The sequence below is a fragment of the Epargyreus clarus genome, unplaced genomic scaffold (assembly GCF_041222505.1).
Source record: "Epargyreus clarus isolate Ecla_fem2 unplaced genomic scaffold, WU_Ecla_fem_2.2 ptg000023l, whole genome shotgun sequence".
NCBI classification, from domain to species: domain Eukaryota; kingdom Metazoa; phylum Arthropoda; class Insecta; order Lepidoptera; family Hesperiidae; genus Epargyreus; species Epargyreus clarus.
Window position 1 is genome coordinate 12026631 of NW_027332230.1, and position 9026 is coordinate 12035656.

General features: G+C 36.6%; 1 protein-coding gene across 1 annotated transcript; it reads left to right on the top strand.

The window, feature by feature from the left end:
* The first annotated feature begins 2816 nt into the window (after window positions 1-2816).
* Window positions 2817-8817, top strand: LOC140751762 (uncharacterized). The gene is made up of 2 exons (XM_073085803.1): window positions 2817-2903; window positions 5645-8817. Exons 1-2 carry the CDS (start codon window positions 2817-2819, stop codon window positions 6632-6634), a joined length of 1077 nt encoding a protein of 358 aa, XP_072941904.1. The 3' UTR covers window positions 6635-8817.
* The last annotated feature ends 209 nt before the right edge of the window (window positions 8818-9026 follow it).

The following is a 9026-nucleotide window of genomic DNA, read 5'->3' on the forward strand; positions in this document are numbered from 1 at the left end:
GGTACCGCAACTGAATCAGAAGACTCTGAAACAATGCAATCCTGAGTGGAGAAAACGAAATAATAACAATTACTCGCTGTTGTTGAATGTTTCATTTTCATACTATAAAGTCGGGAAACTACAAGTTAAAGTACCTAGTACTAATTAGCAAAAATCTCAGGGCATTGTTGGTTATAAGAAGCAAGTTCTTTTAATAACCATCCTCTCAGGAGTATTTCTTAAATAAGTTTGCTGTTATAAGCTTAGTAAGATATATTTAGGTAATTGTCATAGCCACAATGAAGTCAAAATAGGCTAAAATGGAGTGGGTTCCAGAATGAACCTACCTACCTACCTATACGGCTACTTTTTTCTACCTATATATCCATATACCTACTATCTATGTTAGATTAACCAACATAAAACCCTATTAAAAAGCTAATGTCTATTTAAATGTACAAAACTGGATTTGTCTAATATAATTTCTTTTATTATGCATGTTAACATAAAAACTAATACCAACCAATCAATTCAAACTAAACTGAGACTAAAATAGAATGTCACTAATCACGAAAATCAATTAGGAATTTTATACTGCAAACATGTCCGATAAATGTATGGCTCCATACAAAGTCAAGAGAGAAAGACACACACTACAAGTTTAATTAGTTTCAGACCTGAAATTGCAAAACGGGTAGACACCGGCAAATTACTGAACAACGAAAAGCACTATTACCTAATACATTATTCGTAAACGTTAGAAATAGAAAGAAGCAGTATATAAATAGCATTTAAAAGACTTATTTAATTCATGAAATCTTAGAGATATATTATTTCATTTTGAAGGTGGTAAAATCTATGTAATGCGACTCTGAAGGCGCCACCTTCACAACTACTTCTATGTAATAAAAACAATGTTAAATACTGCTGTGTTCCAGTTTAAGGGTGTTATGAAGATGACAGACTTATCCATGGCGTTCCAACATAGTCCTCAGGAGTAGCAACTTATTTACTCACGACCTCAGTTAAAACTGTCTAACTATCTGCGTTTCATTACCATCAGATACTCGTAAACTGCATGTTTGATTGTTATATCTGTTATACAAAAGAGATGAATCTAACAGACCTAAACTCGAAGAGCCAAGAACGGCTCAATAAATAAGTATTTTACTTGAGCCATTGTTACGATCAGTATTCGGATCCATCACCAGATCAACTCAATAACAGTAATAGTATATTGTAATCGAAGACACATAAGTATTTTAAACAACTCATTGGGTTAAATTGAAGTAGTTAAAATTACAACAATTTACTCGTACGCAACAACATAGCGAGTTGATGATAAAAAAAAACTTTGTAAAAAGCTGAAGTCTCCTTAAAATGTTATATGGAAATGCCGCTATTAAATTTGCAGTGTATTCCAGACATTTCTGGGTGTTAAAAAATAAACTCATTTAAATTTTGCACGTACGAATGTGTGAATGTGAAGCACATTAAAATGGTAATTCAATTAGAGCTGTGGTGAACAGAAATGGATGTAGCATTATTTTTGGAAGAATGCAATTATTTTTACGTATGTATTTTTGACAGAATTCAAAAGGGTCGTATTGCATTGCCGAATTCGTGTAAGATTCTAATCTAATATATGGTTGATTACCTACAAATGGACATAGGTAGTAGTGGCCACTCTTTTATAATACAAGAGTAGCAGACGAGCAAGCAGTCCACCTGATGGTAAGATCTACTGCCGCCCATTGACATTTGTAATCAACCCCAGATAAGATTAGATTCCTACCTGAGGTCGCCCACAAATGCGCCGCCACCCCCGAGGACTAAGCTGGAATGCCTCGGAAAAGTATATCTCCCTTACCACACCCTTCAAACCGAAAACAGCAGAGTTTAACACTGTCGTTCTTAGACAGAAATAGGCGTGGCGGTGATGTCGCCGAAGTCGTAGCGAAGGGTTCTACCACCTTCATTTACCATCCACTTATCAGGTGGACTGTATTAAACTCTCTTTATCTTATCTACGTCATCATCAAGAAAAAAAAACACAATTTGTTTACATGAGTGTAATAATACATTTAGACTAGCAGACAGTTACAAAAAAGTTTTTTTACCTAACTTTACAGCACCGATTTCGAAAAAGTATTAACGTTTAGTGTTTGTCGATATGTTACACCTACAGTATCAAATTTTCCCGGAATCACAATAGAATCGAAGTTAAAGTAAGAGGCGTAAACTTCGCACCACTAACCGTACATTACATACATTATTCACACTGGTTTCCCCTATATTCTATTTAATTGCACAGGGAATACTACTTTCTACGCTAATACGTACCTGTCTATGACAATATGTAATTATCGATACGATAAGTCCTTTGTTTGTGGATTATGACTAATCAAGATTTATTGTAATTTGTGATAATTACATGTGAAAGACGTAATGTATATAATTGCACAAGTAGCAGCAAAACAATCTGATTTTAAGAAAAACATCGTGTTTCCTGAGTATCTGGACCGTAGACTTTAAGAATGGTACAACCAAATCAGTTGCATGAGGGTGGGACAACTGCCACACCTATTTCTATAATCACGCATTTGTTATCGACCTCAGATATAACCACCGTTCTGTAAAGAGTATACTTATACGAGGCATCCAGCTTAGTCATCAGTGGTAGCTGCGCATCTTTGGCCAACTTCAAGTAGAAATCTACTTTTATCTGGGATTGATTACAGATGTCCATGACTACCATCAGTTGGACTGTACGCTCCTCTGCTACTCTTCTATTATAAAAAAATATATATTTACATACATGCATGTTTGGCAAAGGGATGGCGCTGATCGGATGCTGTGAGATTGCAGTTCATCCAGGGAATGAGGTTGCCACCATCGATGAGGGTCAGAAGGGACGTATTCCTGTCAGGGGTCACTACTTTGGCAAAGGGAGATCTCCTGCCGAGCTAGGTTATCGTGCCCGGGGAGCGGCCGTGCTCTGACAGTCTCAGTTCGGAACTTTTATATATACAGAATACGTAGAAAACTTCGATAGCGTGATTCAGAATACTCGTGGTGCCATCCCTTGTCGAATAGCGGTAGGTCGCCACACATGGGTGGAAAAACCTTACCATCAGGTAGACATCTTAAACCTTATACAAAAATACGAAATCCTATTCACTTAATGTAACTAAACATTAATTAATTTCGTGTTATTTCTCTACGTTTTGCTGAGCCACGAAGTAAATTACTTTCATCGTGACCGATAAAGGAAGCGTCTCGGAAGAACAGGAGACGTACGTGCAAAAACATTTAGAGTTGTCTGTATGTAAATGGAACGAGGACAAGCTAGTTTATGAGGGTATTATGCGTAGGTAGTCAGGTCACGATACACTGTTTTCCTGAGGTTACAGGAGTAAAGGTTCCGTTTGTAGTTACTTTATATGAATAGACATAGTTTAATTAAAAAAATATCAAGTGTCGTGACACTTGTTCGTACACAATTTCCGAAATTGCAATCCATTTCATTTATACTTGTTAACTAAATATAGTTTTATTTTTTTATAATCTTCATGGAAAAGTCCTAAGTAATTGGTTGTATAAACATTGTACGTCGGTAAGGAAAAATTATTTTACAACTGTGCGTGGAATTATTAATGGAAATGGCTATAAATAGAGTAAGTTTCCCCTTTCCTGCTTCACTGTCTTCGGAATTGAATGCATGCAAAAGTTTTAATCGATTGTTTCATTTTCTAGACCACACTAGTCCATGATTTAAATATTTTATTTTCTCTTTGGAATATAAAAGTCTTCAATATTTGCAATATTTAATAATAATCTATAGCATAGGCCTGCGGCTAGTATCTCAACCTATCCACAAAGTTAAGCAATATCGGTTATGGTCCCAAGTTGGATGGATGACCATTCGTGAAAAAAATTCCCAGTTGTTACGTAAAACTTCGTCAGAAGTTTTATTGACGGATCGATAACATTCAGCACTGATTCTCACTAACCTGTACCTCCTTCGCCAAAGTACATCGGAGCGACGTGATGAACGCTCCAGGCCTGCCCAGTTATGGATAAAGACTCGTGCGCAACCGCGAGACATAAAAAAGAGTAAAAGGCTTAGGCTGTAAACACCACGTACTCAAACAATCCAACTAAAACATATGTATTTTTATATTTCGTAGTTTTTTTTTATATTTCGTATTTTCAAGTAAATACAAGTATATATATAATATATATTGTAGACTTTGCTATTTATTTAAACAGATTAACACCAATTTTGAATTCAAGCCTCTACAGATATTAACGATCATTCAAAGCCGGCAATTTCCAAAGTCGCAATACCATAGCACCCCTTGATTTATACTCCGATGATATTTTATTAAGCCCATAAAACATCTCTCGCCGGTTACCCGAAGAAACCCTTTATACTGACGACGATATATTCAGTAGCTATGACAAAATTGGCTGACGTAAAATATGTACACCATTTTTTTATTCAACGCAATTTTCGTTACAATCACTTTCGCTGGGATATCTTGTGTAAACTTCATTTTACATACAGTATACTATGTTTTTGCATTTTGCAAATTGTTCGTCATCTGTCATTACACTCGTTTAACATTTTTTTATGAGATCGAGGCACCAGAACTCTTTGTAGTTAGACTCCAGCGGCACCACCGCCACATCTATTTCTACCTAATAACAGTAGTGTTAAGCGTTGCTGTGTTCCTGTTTGAAGGGTGGCAATCTTATCCTATCTGGGTTGATTACAGATGTCCATGAGCGGCAGTAGCCACTTACCATCAGGTGGACTGCATACTCGTCTGCTACTCTTATATTATAAAAAACGGTTACTACGAATACCTCCCATGGACAACAACTAACTTCATGCCGAACAGGGATTCTACCTGAAGCTAATCTCAAATGCATTGCCGCTACTAATAACTAAAATAGTCTATTATATAAATCAAACGGCATTCACAACCTCCCACCAAACGCAAAAACTTTAAGCTAGAAATAGGTATGGCGGTAGTATAGAACCTGGTGGTAACCTGGTTAAATTACGAAGAATATTAGAGGTTTATAATAACTTTGCTGATTTTTGTGATGTCTATGTGAAAGTTACTGTATGTATTAAATATTGTATGTTTCCTAAATAAAAATAAAATAAGGTTTGCTAAAATCTACAGCAAAGAATCACATCTAAGCTCGAATAGACCGAAGTCTGAACTGAAAAGTTAAGAAATTAGAACTTGAATTTACAAACACTTACTAACAAACGCTAAAATATCGTCATCGCATCCGTACGAATTGCTACTTAAAACTTCCCCGGAATAATGTATCAAATTTACGAACTTACGTATAACTTTACGTGACAAATTGGCCACATTTATAATCACAGAACATTTTGTGAACGCACAACCACTGAAATACTCGTAAGTCGTTAAAGAATATGCCGCTTCACACTTTTGTAATGTGTGAAATGCGTGGATTTGTCGAGCATAACTGTTATGGACGCTTAAAGAAATTTGTTGTTTCTTACATGATATAAGTAAAAGTTAGAAAGTATTTGCAACAATATATAATTATTTATCATGTGCAATCTGCATACGGTTCTGCATACGGTTCTCAACCTCAACATAATTATTCGTATTAGTTTTCTGCAATTAAGTTTACGTGCGGTCGCTGCGGTGTTGAAGCGAGAGATGGTGCTCAATGTTCCTTGTGCTCGAAGCAGTTTGACTTCCCCTGTGCAGGTATCACTGAAGTTGGCTACAGGAAATTGGGAGACAGAAAAGCCACATGGAAATGCATAACCTGTAAAACTGGAGCTGCAAGCCCAGTTCCCGGTAAATCGCCCACCAGCCTCAGTCCTTTCGCAACAAGTGACCTGGACAGTGTCAGTGTGGAGCTTCGTAGCCTCAAAGACCAAATGTCATCACTACCTCAACTGCTAGCTGCCGTGAGGAGCATTCAAGAAGATTTAACGGACCTTAAATCGCTGAAGTCAGAAATATCAGACGTAAAAAACTCGTTAGATCATATTTACACTTCGGTTGATGGACTCACAAGAAGGATATCTGAAATTGATCTTGAGGTTCAGACTCTTAAGAAGACTAAAGAGGACGTAGCCCGCTTACAACTACGGTTAGAAGCTCTCGAAACCACAGCCCACGAAAGTGAGCAACGGGCTCGATTGAACAACATCGAAATCAAGGGAGTACCGAGCACTAATTCAGAAAATTTATATAATATACTCTCGAAGATATCCGCTAAGATCAATGTAAGCGTCAGTAATGAGCAGATAAACTACATTGCACGTGTGCCCACGCATGGCGACAATCCTAATAAGAATATAATTGTATCCTTGCACAATCGGTACCTAAGGGACAACTTTGTGTCTGCGGCAAAAAAATGCAAATCCTTAACACCATTGGACATTGGCCTCAACGGCTCCAACAGGATATTTGTTAATGATCATTTAACAGTAGTTCATAAGAAAATACTAAACAGGGCGAAAGGCCTCGCCAAGGAAAGGAACTTTGCCTTTGTGTGGGTAAAAAACTGCAAAATATTTGTTCGAAAGAACACCACCTCACCGATTATCCTGATCAAAACAGAAGCGGATCTGAAGAAAATAAGTTAATAACACTAGTTCTATTGCTAATATTTTTCATGTGCACGCGAAGGTTGGGAAGCGCAGGTATGGCTTACTCATTGCTCGTTATCGCATTTGTTATTTACGCTTCGGGTCTCGATGCATCTACCTGCGGTACTTATTTATTTTTTCGATCTTATGCTTATATTCTTAAGTGTATGTTTTGTTTGCACCTTGCGTCTTTAATTTGCTTTTCTTTGGTCTGTTTGTTATACTATTTAATTAATGGCAGTATATATTCTAAAATTTTTAAAATACGAAACATCTCTTCTGCTTTAATGATACTAAATGCTGTAAATATAATATTTAATAACTTTCATCATACGTATGCGCCTATTATTTTTCTAAAATATTGCAGTAATAATGTTTAATATTTACTATCAGAATGTTCGTGGCTTGCGGACAAAGGCACAAAGCTTATATAGTAGTATTGCACTGAATGACTTCGACATAATTTGTTTAACGGAAACGTGGCTTAATAGTGACTTTAATAATAATGAATTATTTGACGACCGTTACCTCGTATGGAGGCGTGACCGGGATTATGCTCATACTAATCAAAGTTTAGGGGGTGGTGTTTTAATCGCCGTTCGTCGTACCATAGTCGCCCACGAACGTGTTGACTGGTGCTCGACAGCTGAGGATCTGTGGGTAACTTTAAACCTCAAACACGCTACGACACAAAAACATCTTAGGTTGAATCTCTGTGTTGTATACATATGTAATGAAAACTTGGGAAACTCATTACTGACACAATTGCAATGTTTCTACACAAAATTACATGATATTGTTTTAAACAACTTATCTGATGAATATTTGATAGTAGGAGATTTTAATTTACCTAATTTAACATGGAAAGCCTCGGAAGATGGGAATTCATTTCATGCTACAAATACACAAGGTTTTATTCAATCAGACTTCTTTGATATTATCGATTTATGTTCCTTATCACAATTTAACAGCCACGCTAATTGTAATAACAGAATTCTGGACTTAGTATTTTGTAATAGCCATATTAACGTCCAGATGTGTTACGATCCATTAGTCCCTGAAGATCCTCACCACAAATCATTGTGTATTTCCGCTGACTTTATCCAACACCGTACGTTATCTGTTGTCCCAAGAACTAAATATCTTTTTCACCTGGCCGACTATAGTTCAATTTGTAGAGAGTTGGACAGTATTGAGTGGGAGGGTTCTCTTCGGAGGGGAACAGTGGATGATGCGGTATCTGTGTTCTATGACAAATTGGAAGTTTTACGAAATAAATATGTGCCATCTACCTTGTTTAAACATACAACTAAATTTCCTCGCTGGTATAAAACCCCATTGATTAAAATCTTAAAAGAAAAACATAAATTTCACTGTAAATATAAGAAGTATGGTAATTTATCGGATTTAAATTCATTTACATTATTACGTGATCGTGCTAAAAGTTTGGAAAGTGCCATGTTTGATGATTATATACAGGCTGTAGAAAATAATATTTGTAATTCACCAAGAACCTTCTGGAATTATGTCAAAAGTAAGAAGTTCTCAAACACATATCCCTCTAATATGAAGTACATAAACCGGTCATCGGGTGACGGTGCAGAAATATGTGAAATGTTTAATACATTTTTTAACTCTAATTTTCTTCAGACCACTGATACGTTTAATATTGACACAAATAGTTTGCCTCTGAGTGATAAATGTTCTGATGTCAACACCGTAGAGGTTAATGGTGAGGAGGTGTCTAAACTGTTAAAAGCTGTTGATCTTAATAAGTCAGCGGGACCGGATGGTATTCCCCCAATCTTCGTCGTCCGCTGTGCTGGCTCGCTTACTCAACCGTTATGTATACTTTTTCAGCGCTCACTAAATGAAGGCGTAGTTCCTCATATTTGGAAGAGAGCATTCATCACTCCAATTCATAAAAAAGGGCCTAAAAACGATATCCAAAACTACAGGCCAATCTCTAAACTCTGTCTATTTGCAAAGACACTTGAAAAAATTGTGCACAATCAGGTATACCCTAGCCTGCGTAATACATTTATTGATGAACAGCACGGTTTTTTAAGTAATAAATCCACTGTGTCTAATCTGATTGTCTCCTCTGACTATATATCTACCTATATGTCAAATCCAATGCAGGTAGACGTGATCTATACGGACTACAGCAAAGCTTTTGACCGTATAGATCACGTAATCCTGTTAAGGAAGCTTATGATAATTGGCATTAGAGGTGATTTGTTTAGATGGTTCGCATCTTATATCAAAAATCGAAGTCAAATAGTCGTCTTAAATGGCTACAATTCTTCACCTGTATACATATCGTCAGGGGTCCCGCAGGGCTCGCTTTTGGGCCCTTTGCTGTTTGCCATCTTCGTTAACGATATTA